General features: G+C 35.1%; 1 protein-coding gene across 5 annotated transcripts in view; it reads right to left on the bottom strand.

The window, feature by feature from the left end:
- Positions 1-20,355, bottom strand: part of LOC145998824 (anoctamin-7-like) — a 137,627-nt gene that overhangs the window by 83,440 nt on the left and 33,832 nt on the right. For all 5 annotated transcript variants that reach the window (XM_083135476.1, XM_083135475.1, XM_083135478.1 and 2 more), the window contains 2 exons: positions 6,263-6,487; positions 5,081-5,188 (listed from right to left, as the gene is read on the bottom strand). In XM_083135476.1, the coding sequence (XP_082991602.1) occupies positions 5,081-5,188; positions 6,263-6,487 (333 nt within the window). The remainder of the gene's footprint in view (positions 1-5,080; positions 5,189-6,262; positions 6,488-20,355) is intronic.

The following is a 20,355-nucleotide window of genomic DNA, read 5'->3' as shown; positions in this document are numbered from 1 at the left end:
TTGAATTACTATTATTGTATATTTTCAAATGAAGTTTTCTTTTGGTAAGTTAATGGATTGTGTATGTGTGTGTGTGTGCGCCATTGTTTATGTATTAATTGTGCGAGAACATCATATTTTTATACAGTTTCGTCGGTGGTTAAGATGGCATGATTTTTCCAATCCGGGGTGAAATATGAAACGTATTTGAAAGGCAAGTATGGTGTTTATGTCTAGCGTTATATGACTTTTGTGTTACTCTTTACATCTGCATGCTTTGCAACGTGTGTGGTTGCTGTACGATCGATCTCTAATAATGTTCACAGAAAATTTGAAATGCTGCTTATCAATCAGTGGATGTGTTTGCAGTATGTGTATATTTGTATACACTTTTCAGCATATCTTCTATGCCTGCTTCAATACACATACGAAAAGTGACAGTGATACATTATGGCCTTAAAAAATATAGTACACAATTTTGTACTTTGGAACATTTCTATAAATTATCATTTTCACGAGACAAAGTTTGTTTTAATTCACTTTTTTAAAAAAATATATTTTTAATTTTCTTTAAAATTCCCTCCAGCGGGAATCCAATTTCGGATCCTTCGATTACAAGGGGATAGCATTAGCCATTGCACTATAGGATAGGTCCGATTGATTCCATTAGAAACAGGCTCCATAGTCCTGTACTTTTTTCATGTTACACAGCTTTATACAACGTTGTTTTGTGGCAAATAGCAGCTTCTTAGATACCCTGGTCATTGTTGAAGTCTACGTTTCGTATATAATCTAATGTGAAAGTCTACATTTGGTTTATAATCATTATATTTGTACCTTGAATCAGCTGTGAGCGCAATGCTTATCAAATGTGTTTTCAACACGCTCCGCCTGTGCTGTGAAACGTTTGCTGGAATCATTGCCACGGGCATGCTTTCGTGCAATGAATTGTGAGGGAAGTTGTTCGATGAATATCATCTATTCTACCAAAGTACTATAATTATTGAAATGGGAGCTGTAACGTTTCACTGCAACTCCTTCATGCAGACAACTGCCCTTAAATTATCATGTTGTGTGCTCCGTAAGTTCTGTTTACATTTTAGGATGCACATTAATAGTAAATTTCAGAAACAAGATTTTTTTATTGAATTGGCCCAAATGTTTTCAATATTAATTGGAGGTTGAATAAAACAAAGAAAAGTTGTCAGTACTCGATGGAAGCGGCCCCGGAGCCCACCCAGCGTCGAATAACATGGGTACCTGGGGGAAACCCTGGGGGGTAAAGGCAGTCAGGGGCGTGATGCTGATCACATCACCCCCACTCACGACCGGATCAAGAAAGTGTGGGGCGTTACCCCCACACCCCCTATACGCCTTCATGGCACGGTGCTATGCACAGGGGAACACTTTACCCTTTTTTTACCTTTACCTTTACCTTCAGTACTCTGCTACTATGCTAGTGTTACTTCGTGATTGGAAGATGCAGGAGACATACTATGTAGAAAGTTAAAAATAGAGAAACTGGTCTCCTTCTATTAATTACAGTGGCCACCATCCTTGTTGAAACTTTCTGCGCTGTTGCTTGACATGCTTCTATTGTTAGTTCTCTGGTTGCTGCTAGGTGCACTGTTGTCAACTGTCCGTCTGCGTCTGTGTCCTCTGCTATTGCCCAGCATTAACTGTTGTAGTATGGAAATCCAAGTGTGGTGAGTTGTGAGCTTGTCTGCTATCGATATTTAGCTCATGCAGGAAGTGCATGACGGCATGTGTTTTCTTGATTTTGGTGATATCTCTGTATGTATCTACTACTGTGCCCCTCATTTCCAAAATATAAATAGAAAGTTAAGTGAAAAATGCAGGTTCAACCAGGACTTGAAACAGAGTCTCTGGCACACCCTGCCATTGCTCTGCCAACTGAGCTATCGAGCCAGACTGATTTCACCTGATGTGTCGGTTCAGAGGTAAAAGAGTGGAAGTGACAAAATTATGCGAAACCAAAGGTGCCTTGGTAGCTCAGTTGGTCGAGCAATGAAATGGTACCAGAGGCCTAGATTCAAATCCTGTTCAAGCTTGTATGTTTTGCTTAACTTTCCACAATATTATTACTGTATTTACTCATGTATAATGCATACTTTTTCCCAAATTTTTGCCCCCAAAACTGTGCGTATTATACATGGAATAATTCAGAAGGGCAACATGATACCATACATGCTTTCTCTATGTTACTGCATATAACACGTATATATCATCAGGCGCAAATACAAGTTACTAGGTTGGATTTCATTTGTAATAATAAATAAATAATAAAAAAAAAACTATAAAAGTGAAACGGCTGTTTCCCATGATTTTTCACTTTGTATTAGAGCCTTTTTAAGGCATTGACAAAAGCGGCATCATACTTGTAAAATTCCATCATTCAACTCCCGTTACATGGGATGCGTATCAGAGGTATTTGTTGGGCAAGAAATAATAGAAAATAACTTCCTGTAAATTCATACACTTATTTGATCTCACTTCTCCTACTACAGAAATACAGTGGAGGGAGGGGGATAGTTGGCTTGGTTCTGTGATATTCTCCTCTTGATTTACATAGCAACAGGTGACTCAATGAATAGGTAGGGTTACCATATCACTATAAGGGAAAAGTAGGACATGCTGTCCCAAAATGTAGGACTTTAAGTCAAAATTTCAAACATCAGCACAACGGACTCATGAGTAAAGTTTGTAAAAGGTTTGTACTGGTTTGAGCTTGGGAGTGCAGTCCACATACTTGTAACTTGCATGACTTATCATTGTTCAACTGAAACACGTATTTTCGTAATTAATATTATGTGACGCTCAAAATGTAGGACATTTAAGATATTTTTCAAATTCCTCCTGGATGCCAGACATAAGGCTAAAATGTAGGATATGTCCGGGAAAAACTGGACGTCTGGTAACCCTATGAATAGGTATGATGCAATTTGCTCTTAATTGACATAGCTTTATGACCTAGCCATTTCTTGAACCTGAATTGTACTGTGCATTATATATGAGATATAAATGTTTGTCGCTTTTTCCCATCAAAAACCTGGGTGGTGTACATTATAATATAATTATACATGCGTAAATATGGTATATGTATTTTTGTCAGAAACATTCCTACCTAAGTAAATCAAGGGAACCAAATCCGGGCCTCTGTGTGGCAGACAGATGCCCTAACAACTGGAGAAATATGGCTCTTATGCTTCATTACTACATTCAATCTTTAGTTTCTTAAGTGATGAAATCAGAATGGTATATCTTATAATTATTTTCCAGCATAAAGTGAAAGACATTGCCTTGTGTCAAATGTAAGTAATATATGGACGCATGTAAATATGTTGTTCCCCTGCCAAGAAGCATGAAAACAAAGGAATGTATAAAATAGATACGTCATCATTAGAGCCCGGAAGTTCAGGCATTTATTTTCGTTAAAATAGGCAGGCAAAAAGGCATTTATAATGTGGAAAATGGGCACTAAAAATGGGAAAAAAGGCAAAATAAACTGAAAAAGGCACATTTGAAAGTCACTTACTTTTATCTATAATTTCTGGCAAAATGTTAATGAAGCATACATAAAATAAGCAAATGTAACTGGACTCATTTCGATAACAGCATTTTCACCTTTTAGAATATCACAAATTGTTTTCAATTGTTTCAAGTCATCATTTGCACTCACTACTCATTTGCACTTTTCCACAACAACTGACCCCTTTTCTCCTGACACTTCCATCATCTGCTGCATAGATTCCTCGAAGATTTTCATGTATGCTACAAGAGTCTCACCTCTTTTTTTCTAGCTTTGTAATTGTCTCTGGCAATGCACCATAATGTGCAAAAATAAACTACAGTTCATTCTTCAGTTCTGAATAGCACAGGAGTTTTTTCACTTCACAAATTGAAGCCGCTTCATTTTCTGGAAGAGTATCGATCACCTCACTGATTTTTCAAGGTGGTTAGCATAATATATAGCTGCTGATATCCAGGTTCCCCATCTCGTCAAGACTGGTTGCGGAGGTAAACTAAGCTCAGGTGCAACTTCCTAAAATGTTCGGGTTCGAGAGGGAGATTTCAGAAATATCTTCTTTGTGTTCGAAATCAACCTGTCTACTTCTGGGTGCAACACTAACTTTTTCTGCGATTCTGTGCATTGCGTGGGCTACACATGTGATATGAAGCATGTTCGGGAAGAGAATTTTCAATGCTATGGCAGCCTTCTTTATATAGGGAGCTGCATCACTGATAAAAAGTAACATGTCATCATGATGTGCACCATCTGGCCAGAGCAGAAGTAGGGAATTTGAGAATAACTGAGCTATTGACCAACCAAATTCATGCACGTAACCATGTAACTTACCACTTAATAGCACACTAAATTTCGGCATGATGACAACTACACGATCCTTTCCTTCCAAAGTGCAGAACTAAACTAAAGATAGAGAACTTGATTTTGGAATCCATGCAAAGGCCCTTGGGCATTAGTTCTGTTTCTTGTCAATAACCTCCTGACACGGATGCTGGACGTGATGATGTAATTGTGCAGGTGTTCTGCAACAGGTTTTCAGCAGTCAATCATTCACAAGGACATGTTGACGGAAAGGCAATATCTTAACTCAGCATAAAATACTATTTTTTTTAAACACACTTTTCTCCTTCAGCAATGTTGAAACATACGTGAGTTCAATATTACTTAAATAAGGCGAAAATTATTCACATAATAAACGGAAGAAAAATAAATGCCAACAACGTTTTTTGGGAGAAAAATAATTTATTTACACATTTTTTTAAAAAAATGTTCAAATTTCATTGAAAAGGGCAAAAAAGGGCATTATAATTAAAAATAGGCAGTGGGGTCCCAAATAGGCAAAATAGGCAAAATGAAAATGCTTCTAAAACATTCGAAACAACATAAAAAACTTATATCCAGAAAAATTTTATCAATATATGCAGTAGATAAAAACAGGCATTTTGCCAAACTTCCGGGCTCTAGTCATCATAGAAGCTTTTATTCTCATTTAAACTGCAAACTACAAGTAGTCAATTATACTACTACTTATAAGATACTGGAGAAAATACTAACCCTAATGGGAACCTTTAATCTAATTGCCTCAGCAGTGCTAGCAAGTAAGTTCCAAGGAGCATGGACTTTTATGAAGTGAAGTCTTCCCGTGCTGTACAAAACATTTTCCTTAAAAACAGAAAACATAAAAAGTTATTGAACATAAAATCACACACGATTCTAATTTGATTGATTAAGTTGGTGTTTTAAGTCCACTTTATGCACAGGAAGGCTAATCGGGACTGGGCCTACAGTTTAAAGTGAGATCCAAACCACTATGTGCCTCCACCCGGTATCGAACCTGGGACCTCTTGATTACAAGGCAATGACGCAACCACTGCGCCACATGGTTCTAATTGGAAAGCTCCCACAACATTGATCGAAGTCCATTTTTTCCTCTCAAATAAACTTTTTTTTTGTTCCAAAATACTTAAGTGTTTTTTGTCAAGCTGAAAAGAAAAAACAGGGAAGTGATGTTTTCCTAAAGAATTTACGTATCAAATTATCCACTTTGTGGAAAAATGAGTTGCATTTCTGGGCAAGGCATCTTATTCCATGAAGTCCCAACATTCTTGCATGGCTGCAGTGATAAGTAACAAGAAAAATAAATAAGTACAATCTGTTTCCGGTTTGCTTTAATGTTACACATTCCCAAAGTATTAATGTTTCAATATTACCTTAATTTTGCAGTTTTTCTTTTAAATCCACTTTGTACGCAGACAGGGCAATCAGGATTGGATTGATTGATTGATTGATTTAGTTTATTTTACTTCGCGTTTTGTGCCTCTTGGCTAATTTGCGAAGATGGGGATGAGTGATGAAATGATGAAATTGATGAATGAACATTCACAAACAACCAAGCCCGACCAGGATTCGAACCCGGGACCCTTGGCGTCGCAGCGCGATGTGCTAACCAGTCGGCCACAGGGTCGGGCAATCAGGATTGGACCCACAGTTTAAAGGGTAATATGAAGCACCACCATGTAGAGTCGTGGACACTTCTGGGTTGTAACAGCACATATAAAGTCAATGGGGTTATTACAATCCGGAAGTGTCCGTGGCTGTAACTCTGCCAGGAATTCAACCTAAGACCCCTTGATCAAAAGGTGACGATCTTACCACTAGGTTATCAGGGAGACAATATCAGTATATTACTGTCAACATGGATACTATTTAGGAAAAAAGAAGCAGAATTACACTTACTATCTCTGTTTCTATTCCCAGGATATTACATGAACTGAGAAAATGATTTCGTAATACGTCCATTTTCTTTACTCTGTCTGTGTTCTCCTCAGATCGGAAATAGGCTAAAACAAAATCAATCTTCCGCACCCCATCATTAAAGTATGTAGTGATGTCATCAACAGGCTTTCCCATTTTCTCTTCTATTTCATCATCTGACAACACTTCTTCTTCATCATCATCTTCCTAGGGACAGAAAGTTTTTGTCAACAGTATTGTAAAGTTAATCCACACCAAATTCTCACAGGATTCATGTGTGTGTTTAAAACTAGTGAAAAATATTTAACAAATGCTAACTTTGTATTAGATAATTTTCTACACCTGCAGGCTTCTTTCAACAGAGTTAAAAATGTCACAATCAGAGGCCAGCTTAAAAACTGAACCTTACCTATGTTACAGTGTGCTGAACTTGAAAGATGAGAGAATATTGGAAGGAATGGGTCAAGTACGAGGTTTGTCCAAAAAGAAACCGAACTTTCAAATTTGCCCACCAATGAAACAATCAGGGTTGGTCAACTTACTAGCTCCGCATAGAGGGATCATTTAGAAGTACCACGCTGTTGAGTACACCAGTCTACATTGTTTAGTTTTCATTCTGCGAACAGTTAAGTGAAGTTGTGTTGCATGACTGCAGTGATTTTCTGATACACAGAAAATAAAGATACTCGAATAGCAACATGATTGCATCAAATTTTGTTTCAAATTGGGCAACATGTTTACAGAAATGCTAAAAATGTTGCAAGAAGCATATGGGAAAGACTGTATGAGTCGGACACAATGTTATGAGTGCTATGAGTGGTTTAAAGCATGCAGAACATCCATTGAAGATGATGCAAGTCTGGACGGCCATCAACATCGTGTCATGACGTGCATGTTGAGCAAGTGCATGCTGTAGTGCAGGAAAATCGTCGGTTGACTGTCTGTGAAATAGCAGAAGTGGGAATAAGCAAAATGTCGATATCATACGATTTTGGTGGAAAAACTCAACATGCACAAGGTTGCTTCCAAATTTATTCCACGGTTGCTGACAGATGAACAAAGAGAAACACGTGTTGACATCGGTAAAGATCTTTTGAACAAAGCAAATGAGGATGATAGCTTCCTGCAGAACGTCATAACTAGAGGCATGCATATTTCGTTTTTGACGAAAACACGAAATGTGAAATAACACATTCTAATGTTAATTTTTCATATTTCTGAAAGGTGTGAGGTGCATTTTCCTACTCTGTTTTGTCACGAAATGATGCAAAATGAACTGCAAAATGCGAAATAGACCCAAACACGAAAGTATCCTGTGAGTTATGCAATTCACAATTTTTTTTTTTTTTTTTTTTTTCATTTTATTTACCACTTTTAAACCCGAAATTGACTGTTTTTGTACCGAAATTTTGCTCTTTTATTTACCAAAAATATGTGCCTCTAGTCATAATGGGCGATTTGGAACCTGCAAACTTCTTTTTGTTTCCCAGGTTAAAATCCACCCTGAAAGAATGCTGCTTCCAGTCATAGAAGAGATTAAGGAAAATTCGCACCAGGATCTGCATGCTGTTCCCCAAAATGCGATGCAGAACACATTCCAACAGTAAGAGAAGCGCTGGGAGCGCTTATTAGCAGCAAAGGACACTACTTTGAAGATGACAAATCTAATTAAGCTGTGTACAAGATAAATAAATTTATTTTGAGATAGATAAGAAAGTAGGTATATTTGATTTATTTTAAGCAGCCTTTTTGTCACTCTGGATAATCACAACACTGAGGATGAATGGTGAAAAAATGAAATAGATGAAAGGACAATCACAAACACATGGACAGGATACAGTCCTGGTGCCAGAGACTCATTAGCTGGCAAGAATGAAGCTTCCAGGGTGTACTACATAGAAAAGAAGTTGACATTAGTGACTTCGGAAAAGCTTATGCCTTTTTTCAACTCAAGTTACACACATTTCAACTATGTTACTCTATCACATGTACTGCTCCAGAGCAAATATCCAGATCAATCTATGAGAGACTGGGAAGTCTATTCTGAAAGCATTTTTTTCAGCTGATTCCAAAAATTTCGTTATTACAAATGACTAGAGGCACATATTTTTGGTAAATAAAAAAGCAAAATTTCGGTACAAAAACAGTCAATTCGGGTTTCAAAAACAGTAATTAAAATAAAATTTTGGTGTTATAGTGGTGAAAAGATGGATCAAAAGTGGTACATAAAATGAAATTTTGGTTTTAAGATTGTCAAGATAATCCAAAATTTGATTTAAATATTGCATTTATTACAAAATAAACATAACCCTTCTAATAGCACATTTATGTAGTTACCAGAGTATTAAGTTTATTCATGTACAAAAGGGTCCATTCTTGCTTCTCAAATACTTACAGCAGAATTAATCAATTTTCCGTGAATTGCATAACTCACAGGATAATTCAAATTTCAGAACATGCCGTGTCAGTAAATAAACTCTAAATTTTGTGTTTAAGAGTCTATTTCACATCATTTTGTGATAAAACAGGGTAGGAAAATGCACCTCACACCTTTCAGAAACATTAAAAAATAACATTAGAATGTGTTATTTCACATTTAGTGTTTTCTTCAAAAACGAAATATGCATGCTCTTACAAATGACCATAAGGCCCCTAAAAGGGGGGTTAAAATTTCAAAACACTTGAATTTTTGGCTCTCAAAGGTTTGATGCAGACATTATACATGAAAGGTTTGAAGGTTTTCTGAAAGCTTTTTCTTTTTTCTGCTCACAAGGGAGGTTATCTAAGTGTCCCCCTCAGATTTCATGAAACTTGGCAGGTGTATAGAGGGTCCCTATGACGCTCTTCCTCGGCTTACTGAATGACACGGTCATATATTTCTTAACAAGGATTAATTAATTGTTTTCATATTTCAAATCATAAGTTTTCCATAAGTTCAATCCAAATATTTGTGTATATCAACTTAACCTTCAAATAACTCTGTTAATTTTGGCAGAAATAATGAAAATTACCACATGTTAATTATTAATGAACAGTGTATTATAAATAAATTTCACAAGCACGAAATATTCGTTCATACACCGTAAAAAGCATACATTCATATAATCAAGTGAGATTTTACATTTCAATATCACATTTTTGTAATTCAAGTTCTTTTACATATTAGTCGCGATCTGAAGTCAACTTATATGCATATGAAAATTGTTCCAAGTTTCAAGATTTTCTACGAGACGATTTGCACAAAACGCTCGATTATAACGAAGAACTATCCAAGACAAATTATGTGTCTTTTTATGTTCTACAGACTTTTCACATTCCAAGCAAGTTAATTTTTCGTAAATTCGAAGTAGGCCTTTCTTTTATGTAGCTACATGCGTATGATACTTATCTGAATATTCAGTTTCAAACGAAGATGGCTGCCATTTTGCGTGATTCCTTCGGGTCACTATTTTAATGTCCTTTGGACCTTTTATGCACTTTGCGATGCAATTTCGAGTATTAGATGCAAATATTGTACTTATCTGCGCTGCTATATCACATTAGATCGATGAATCTTCACGTTATAATTAAATTGTTCCAATTTCAGTTTCCAAAAACTTTTAGCGACTCCATACTAGTCGTGGTTGATCTTTCAGATGAAGCAGTGTCTCCAAACTCACACTGTTACAACTTTCAGCACAGAATACAAACTTGCAAATACTTTTCAAATGACAATTTTTGAATTGTACAGATATTATGCATGAAAACGCATGTAAAATAAATTAGATACAATAAAATAGATATTACAATATTCTATCACATGTTTATGTATTTTCTTTTTACCTTTTTCAGTAATTTTAAGTTTTACAATTTTGGTGGGAAAAAGGTTATTTACGTACAACTTAGATTTTTCCCTTTATGTGAGTTGGCTATGTTTCACAATTTTAGGATTACTTCACAACTTTAGGATTACTCTTCAAGGCGCTCATTTTAACAAATCGTAACTTTATCGTCGAAATTCAACCGAAACTTATTTCAAATGGTTTGTACGTGTTATTAATACTTATTAAATACATGTGCGTACCCATACATTTATGAATGAGCAAGCAAAACCGGTTGAAACCAAACATATGTGCGATTTTGCATAAATTGGCAATTCACGGTAATCACATTCTTGATACATCACAAATCAAATTACATCGCTGAGATATAAAAATATTTTAAATGTTTGAAGTTTACGTATGTACTTCGATTAGAACAAAGCCAAAGTGATGCGAATTAATTTTGTACAAATATGAGCCACGAAATACAAACTTAAATCGTAAATTTCAACTAATAAAATTATTTTATTTTTCACATTATGATGGTACTCATTATGATACCGTCATACTGGCGCCCAATGGGCTTACCCACGCCATACTATTAATTACAATTTCATAAACTTGTAACAGCACATGAGATCAAGACATGATCTATTATATCAAAGAAACCAAGATAAATAAAAGAAAAGAGTACCAATACAATACCAACATTATATGGCAACATGCTTATAACCTATATATCAATAAACTTTAAAACTCTTTGAAGCTAGGATAATTTTAAAGACAATTGTATCATGTCCCATTAAATTGCATGAATAATGAAGTTCAAACTTCAAAGTTATGGTGAAGTTCAATAGCATATCAAGTATTAAATGTCAACAAGCAAAAGCAAAGATTAATACATTAACACATTTATAACTAGATCATTACTAGTAGAGTGAGCTACAAAAAATTATACATCAACACTTTAGTTAAATGAATACAAAGAATAATATATGAGAGAATACTCACAAACTTCACCACTCATAATATGGCTAAAGTAAAGTAAAGTGTTCCCCTGTGCATAGCACCACGCCATGAAGGCGTATAGGGGGTGTGGGGGTAACGCCCCACACTTTCTTGATTCGGTTGTGAGTGGGGGTGATGTGATCAGCATCACGCCCCTGACCGCCTTTACCCCCCAGGGTTTCCCCCAGGTACCCATGTTATTCGACGCTGGGTGGGCGCCGGTGCCACTTTCACCGTTAGAAAAGTTCCGGGATTTGAACCGGCCGGGGATCGAACCCGGGACCTTTAGCATGGTAGTCAGACGCGTTACCGACTGAGCCACCGCGGCCACCCAGTAATATGGCTACTGTACCAAATTATTACCAATCTTCACCATTCAAGATACATGGTTACTGCTCATTAAATATTTTATTAACAATCTTCACCACTTAAAATAAAATGGTTACTGTTCAAAATTATTCATTATTAATCTTCACCACTTAAGATACATGGTTACTGCTCATTACATATTTTATTGTCAATCTTCACCACTTAAAATAGAATGGTTACTGCTCAATAAAACTGACAACAAAAACAACAAACATATCTATACCATTCCGAACGAAAACTTGGTTGAGAGGAAATTCACACTGCTGTGGACGTGAGAAAACTTTCGATCGAAATTTTAAACCAGTATTTTAGAGCTTACTTAAAGTGAAAATTGTATGCACTACCATCTGAAGGAGCATGACCATTTACCAGATGTAAATGTTACTAATTTAAACAAACAACATCAGAAAATGCCATGTACTATTAAGCATGCGAGACATTTCATGGGGTCAATCTTGACGTTTCAATACATCTCGTTTGCCCAGTACAAATAATGTTTTACTCACCTAACCCAACCATACAAAAAGAAATTGCTTTAGTAAGGTTTCAATTTGTGAAGAAAATGTACCATCCAATATCCTATGCTAATAAAATATAATCACATTCTTAAAATAATTCACATTATCACACTTTTCACATTAAGTTTCTTGAGTGGCACTATAGGACTTACTTATTGCCTTTTACGTGAACCTACCCCAAGTTTTCATGCTCTATGGCATGTCAGCATGTGCAAGAAGCTCGGATCAACTCATGGATCACTTTGCTTACCTTTTGCAACATGATGTGAGTATTTGATTCAGCTTGTGAAATCAAATTACTTAAAATAATTCACATTAAAATTAGCATTTGGATTTTTGGTACCATTCCCTAGGTGTCATAGTCTAAAACTTGAGTAACTTGTTCTTTGGACAAAAATATGTAAAATTGTATGCTAAGACAGTTCAGCCAACAACTATTGCTAAAGAGTGACTTTGATGCACTGAATTGTTTTAGATTTTATTAAGTATCTCACTGTCCATAAGGTAAATCCTAACAACTAAATCTAAATTATTACTCTAATAAAAATGTATTTAAAGTACGACCATTTATAGGCCATCCAAAGAAAAATATTGAACAACTATAAGAGTTACTTAACACATTAATATTTTTATACGAGGTATACTACCAATTTTAGGCCAACCTCATTAACACTGGACAACCACAAGAGTCATAAACCTTAAAATATTTTTTATTTCATGCACAAGGCATACTACCACTTACGGGCCAACCTTAAAAAGCATGGGAAAACTACCAGAGTTACGAAATAAATAATTATTTCTTGCACGAGGTATACTACCAACTTAGGCTAACCTCTCTAATGGTAAGTTTGTTTCAAGAACAAACTGTACACACATCTGTAATGACAGATGAAGAAATAACACTTTTTTCTTGCATTGTTTGATCAAGTATATTTTGCACCACATCGTTATGTGTGCTACTTGCTTTTTGCAAAGTGTACAACCAAGAAATTTTCTTGTCTTTTGAACATTTCCATAATTTTACATGTTCAATAGCAATGTTTTTCAGAAGAATCCCATCACTGCAACGTAAGGCAGATATACGAGAGTCACCAAAGTTTTTTATACACAAGTACGGACCTTCATACAGAAAACAATATTTTTTAATTGGATTATCATCCATATCTCTTTGTCTATTTCTGATAAAAACAAGATTTCCAGTAGAAATTGATATTTTATTTTGTTGCTTACTGTTTAAATTGCTTAATTTTTTGGATCTAGCTGCATGACTTTTAATTTGAGCCATAAGCAGTTTGTCATTCCATGTCTGATGTGTACCATCATCAAATATGACATTTCCTATTTGTAGGTTAGGTTCTTTATTTAACCTTAATTCTATTGGAGCGAAACCAGTTTGTGAGGAGATAGCATTGTTTAACCAATGCAAAGCCATGGTTACTTGCTGTGGCCATTTTGCATGGTTATCTATGCACAATACTCTCATTAAACGGTTAAGTTCCGAATGATATCGTTCAACCATGTTGGATGAAGGATGGTAAGGTGGAGTAAACATAAGTTTGACACCATATTCTTTCATTTTAGTATTAAAAAGACTTGAACGAAACTGTGGTCCATTATCCGAAATTATTTTCTCTGGAATACCCAGATGAACAAAATATACTTGGCACAATTTATTCAGTACCGTAACAGCATTGCTGTTTGTCACTGGATATGCCACCAAATACCTGGATGCTGCATCCAATATGGTAAATAAGAATCGTTCACGTTTAGGACCCATGGTGAATGGACCTTGTAAATCTATGAACAATATTTTCCCAGGCTTGTCGGTAATGTGTAATTTGGCTAAATGTTTAGATGGATGCTTATTCGGTTTAATACGAATGCATAAATCACAGTCTGCTACATATTGTTGTACATCTTTCTTCATACCTTTCCATTGGAAGTATCTATATATTTGAGAAAGTGTACGATTAGCACCAAAGTGTCCCGATAAGTCATGAAATTTGTTCAATATTGAACCTACAAATGTAATTGGAACACAAATTCTAATCTTTTGCACGTTATGAAAGTCTCTAACACACAAAATATTGTCTCTTAGAAGATAACGTTCATTCCAAGTTCTACTTCTTGGATTATCATTAAGAATTGAAGAGTGCAAAATATACTGCTTAATTTCCTTCAATTCTTCATCCTTTTCTTGAGCTAATATCAAATCTTCTATATTAATGAAAGGTACTACTTTTTCCTTAAACTGCAAAGAATTTACATGATACAAGAGACCTTCTTGCATCGGAAATGTTCTACTTAGAACATCAGCAATTATATTTTCCGACCCTTTACAGTATTGAACTTGAAAGGAATACTGTTGCAATTGTACAAACCAACGAGTTAAACGTGCATTCCATGTGTGCGCAGTTTCCAACCAGGTAAGTGCCTTATGGTCAGTTATGATAATAAAATGTCTGCCTTTTAACAGAGAACAGAACTTATCAATAGTAAACAATATGGCTAAAACTTCCAATTCCGTAGAAGTACATGATTTTTCATAACTTCTGAGCAATCTACTCACGAAACCGAGAGGTTTGATGTTACCATCAATCAGCTGATAGCAGTATCCTGCAACACCTATTATTGATGCATCAGTTTGTACATAAAAAGTGTGTGAAAAGTTAGGAAAAGATAAAAGTACTTGTTCACTAACTTTATCTTTTAGTGTTTTAAAAGCTGTAGAAGCTTGGTCATTCCATTGCCATTTCTTACCGGCCTTCAACAAGTCATACATAGGTTGTGCTATGATGGCATAATTTTTTATGTATTTGCTCAACCAATTAAAACAACCTAAGATTTTTTGCAGTTGCTTAACCGAATTGGGCACAGGCAAATTCACAATGGAATCTACATACTTAGGATCTTTCTTATACCCCTGCAAAGTTATAATGTGACCAAAAAATTTAATTTCCGGTCTACAAAACTCACATTTTTCAAGTTTCAACGTCATGCCTGCCTGCTTCAATTTTTCAAGAACTGTTCTTACATGCATTATGTGAGATGCAAAATCTTGAGACTTTATGATAACATCGTCAACATAAACTACAACGAAATCTCTACAGTCCTTAAGCACACGATTTAACGCATCGACGAATACAGCTGTACCATTTACTGAACCAAATACAACTCTTTTAAAATGATATAAGATACCTTCGAACATAAACGCAGTATATTTTCTGCTGTCAGGATGTAGATTTATTTGCCAAAAAGCATTCAAAAGATCCACCGAAGTGAAGTATTTACAATTTTGGAATTCTACCAATAAGTCTTGTATTTTTATAGGATGCACTTGAATAAGCTTAACATGCTGGTTTACTCTTTTGAGATCAACACATAAACGTATACCCCCTCCAGATTTAGGAACTACTAAAAGTGGAGACAGATATTCTGAATTAGACAACTCAATAACATCCCAATCAAGCATGATTTTTATTTGTTCACGTACTTGATCTCTATAAGCAAAAGGTATAGGATAATTTTTGCCTACTATAGGTAGATCCGTATCTAAAACCATTTTGTGAACATAATCGTTACACAAACCAGGCTTATTAGAAAATATTTCTTGATATTCGAGTAGTAACTCTATAAACAATGTTTTTTGTTCGTTTGTAAGCGAATCAGCCTTATTCATGTACTCTTCGAACTTATGCAGGTTGAACTTGGACTTATCCTCCAAGCCATTATAATTACTGACATGAGAACATTCAAAATAAGACAAATTATTGCCATCTTCAATTATTGGCATGAAGTGTGCGAAAGTGCGTTCCTCATCAGAGCCACATGTTATTGTTTGATTTTTAAAATTTAATGATGCTTGAAGTGCATATAACACATCTAATCCCAAAATGATATCCACTTGTAAATTGTGAACCACCAAAAACTGAACGTAACATTGTAAATTACTTATTTGAATGATCAGTTTAACCATACCTAATACTTTGGTTTTCTTATTACCAGAAAAATCCACCAATCTCACATTATCAGCAGGTGTGAGCCTGGGTCTACTGGCCTTAATATTAATTTCTTTCCAAATAGTATTAGAAATCAGACTTATTTCTGCGCCAGTGTCGCAGAGAGCAATATAAAATTTATCAAATATTAAAACTTTTAATTTTGCAGTAAGAGTGTTACCGCTAAGAGCATTTATTGGTGTTGGAATTTCTTTTGATTCATACCCATCACTGTTATGCAATTCTTCCCATTTCCCTAAATTAATGTAATCAGTAGTGGGATTATTAACTTGACCTTCATCACCCACTCTTAAACAAAGGTCGCTTGTTAGTTTTTCCGCAAGGACAAAACGTTATCCTCATCGGGATAACTTTCAATGCTGTTTGCATCCCTGAAATGACCAACATTGACATTGTGCACAGTAGCTTGCACATTTACTTCTCTACTCACTTTATCACTTGAAGTACAAGGTGTACCGCCAAAGCCCATACTATACAAAAATTGTTTTACTTTGGTCATACCCGCATAATTCCAATGTATCATGTCCACTTTGCCTTTGGACGGGTGACCAAGGAATTTCTGGAATAATGAGTTATCTATGTGGTCATTTTCTAAAAAGAATAAAGGCGCTATATTGTATACTTTTATTTTAAACTCGTAGTGTAATGACATCAAATATAGATTGAAATTATTCCATGTCTGCCACAAACGTTCATTAGGAGATGACATATTTTTAGGAAGAGGTGGCAAACACAGTATCGAAATTTCAGCACATTTACTCTTCAATGTATTCAAGAGTTTACTGAAAGATAACTGCATTTGTTCAAAGCTACGTTTCCTAATTAAATCATTGGTACCTATCATGACCAATATTTTGTCTGAGATATTCTTAGCATTTGATACACGCCTATGCAGATCATCAATGGCTTGTCCCGAGACACACAAACCTATGAATCTGGAAGCAGATTCATTCATATTCCATCTGTAACCTAAGATACTGTTAGCATACCTAACTAACGTACTGTCACCAAGTAATTGATGATCTCCTAACTTAGGAACGAACTCACCTAAATCACAATGATGATTATTATTTATTTCACTTGAGTGAGCATTATATTGAGCTTTAGGAAAAGGAGGATTTTCAACCGCTTTGATGCTCAAGACACCTCCTGTATCAGGAGTATCTAAGAGTTTTCCTGCCTCGAACCAAGGTTTACCTGTCTCGAAGTTTGATCATTATTTACCCATGTCCTACCATTAGCATAGGATTTACGAGCAGATCCAACATTATTATTATACCCTAAGCTTCTTAACCCATTTCTGTTAAACGTACTTTGGTCATTTTGCTCCTTAAACATAGACACATTAGCTATCCTAGATTTATTCTTTTGGTTACCATAAGTTTTACTAGAATCCACATACCTAATTGGATTATTTTTTAAAGACTGAAAATTCTCTATGGCTTGCAGAGTTTGTCTCAGTGTATGAATATTATTCACCACCAAGTGTTCACTTATTTTGTAAGGTAATAACGAAGATAACTGAGCAATAAGATGTGCTTCGTCAGCATGTGGTTGTATAGATTTTAGTTTTTTGTAATTCTTATTCGCAAACTGCAATAAGTTCTCCTTGCTGTCTTTATCATAAGGTGAATTTAAAACTTTCGTCAAATTTACAGATTTCCACCTATCGTTCTGATAATGGGATAAGAAATCTGCTTTAAACTCGGTATAAGACTTAAACTTTAATTTATTTTCTAAGTACCAGGTACGCGCACATTCTGTGAGTAATTTAGGTAAATAATTCAAATATTCACTCTCATGAATATTGTAAATTTCCAGGTTTTCCTCTACTTTTTCTATAAATTCGGATGGTATTATATCTGAAGAAACCATCAAAATGAGGAAAATGCCTCAAATCTTGTGGTTTAATTATTGGCTTATACCTAACCTTTAATGTATCTCTCGACGGATCAACTTCCGAATGTTTAACATTTGGAACATTTGTCGGAGGAATTATCTGAGGAGTATTGCTTACATTCTGTCCAACACTACTAGTTAACTTGTCACGTTTTAACATATTTCGCTTATTAGCTAGTCTAGTATTACAATACGGACCATCATCTACGCATGTACTATCATGAATTGAGTTGACATCACAATCAGTTTCCGAATCAGAAATTGCACCCGAAAGGTGTCTACATTTATCGTAGTCATGCGGAACGTAACCAACACTAGGTCGACTTACACCTTCATGGCTTTCATGATTTAGATCAACCTGTCTAGCATCAAGCTCATGAAAAACACCCTGCTTTGAATTCACATTTACATTCTTTGATGACATATTTGTTCTGACCGTAACTGGAGTCAGTACATTATTGACCATAGTTGTTAAACTAGACTCGATCAGTGACATAGCCTTTCTAATGTTAACATTTAAATAAGAAACTGCACCATCATTCAACATGTCACTATTTGGAGCAACCTTAACATATTGTACATTACTATCATCTTCACTACGATTATTAACATTAGGTGGAAGTTTGGATGACAGAATGACGTGACTTCTGACATTGGATTCGTAATCAACATCGCTCTTATCAAGCTGATCACCCCTAGCTATCTTATTCACTAATGGTCTATTCAACTGTAATTGTTCTAATGCAGTATGTACCTGTCCTAAATCCTTCCTAACTGTACACAAAGACAGATCATTCTCCTCACAAGCCTTGAAACATTTCTCAAGCTTCATGTCAAATTGCCTTGACAGATCCTCTATAGCACTCTCGATTTTGTTATCGACATCATCTGCTAAAGATACCAATTCTACATTCACTTTCATGTCTAGAGCATGCAAATCTTTTACTACTTTCTCATACCTAAGCATACATTCATTTCTAAACTGACCTATATCAATTTTGAGATCTTTAAACTCCTTAGTATGAGCCTTACTTGCTTCGGTTAGTGCATGCAAAGCTGTGTCTATTTTGGTATTATACTCTGCTTGCACCTGCAAAGCAATCTTAATATCACTATTATATTCTGCTTGCACCTGCAAAGCAGTGTCTAGTTTACTATTATGTACCTGCAAAGCAGTGTCTAGTTTACTACTTTGTGCATTAATTAACCCTACAATGTCCGCCAGTGTGAAATTTCCTTCAACAGCTTGTGTCATTGTTAAGATATGAAAACAGACTTAGTAATTATTTATATAGATATAGAAATTGAACAATTTACATATTTCAGTTCCTCCTATCACTTAAGAGACAACACGAGTTTTACTATTCGAATAATAGGTACACTACAATTTCAACATCATCATCATCTTATAGATGGAAAATGAGTCGATATAATTTAATATTATTGAGACAAAATTAGTCTCATAAATCTTATATATATGAGACGAAAAACGATTCTGATCAATCTTATTATAACCAAGTTATATTAAATATATTTTTGACAATTTACCTCTTAACAATTAAGAGACAACATGAGTCTCATCAATCTTGTATATAGATGAGACAAATTGAGTTACATGAATCTTGATGTGATCGACCTTTTATGAGACTTTAAAAAAGCACAAAAATGAGTCTCAGTAATCTTGTATATATGACGCTCTTCCTCGGCTTACTGAATGACACGGTCATATATTTCTTAACAAGGATTAATTAATTGTTTTCATATTTCAAATCATAAGTTTTCCATAAGTTCAATCCAAATATTTGTGTATATCAACTTAACCTTCAAATAACTCTGTTAATTTTGGCAGAAATAATGAAAATTACCACATGTTAATTATTAATGAACAGTGTATTATAAATAAATTTCACAAGCACGAAATATTCGTTCATACACCGTAAAAAGCATACATTCATATAATCAAGTGAGATTTTACATTTCAATATCACATTTTTGTAATTCAAGTTCTTTTACATATTAGTCGCGATCTGAAGTCAACTTATATGCATATGAAAATTGTTCCAAGTTTCAAGATTTTCTACGAGACGATTTGCACAAAACGCTCGATTATAACGAAGAACTATCCAAGACAAATTATGTGTCTTTTTATGTTCTACAGACTTTTCACATTCCAAGCAAGTTAATTTTTCGTAAATTCGAAGTAGGCCTTTCTTTTATGTAGCTACATGCGTATGATACTTATCTGAATATTCAGTTTCAAACGAAGATGGCTGCCATTTTGCGTGATTCCTTCGGGTCACTATTTTAATGTCCTTTGGACCTTTTATGCACTTTGCGATGCAATTTCGAGTATTAGATGCAAATATTGTACTTATCTGCGCTGCTATATCACATTAGATCGATGAATCTTCACGTTATAATTAAATTGTTCCAATTTCAGTTTCCAAAAACTTTTAGCGACT

This window comes from Lepisma saccharinum, chromosome 14 (genome assembly GCF_977018435.1).
Source record: "Lepisma saccharinum chromosome 14, izLepSacc3.1, whole genome shotgun sequence".
Lineage (NCBI taxonomy): Eukaryota > Metazoa > Arthropoda > Insecta > Zygentoma > Lepismatidae > Lepisma > Lepisma saccharinum.
Note: the sequence above shows the minus strand (reverse complement) of the source record. Positions and strands in the feature narration are given on the sequence as shown.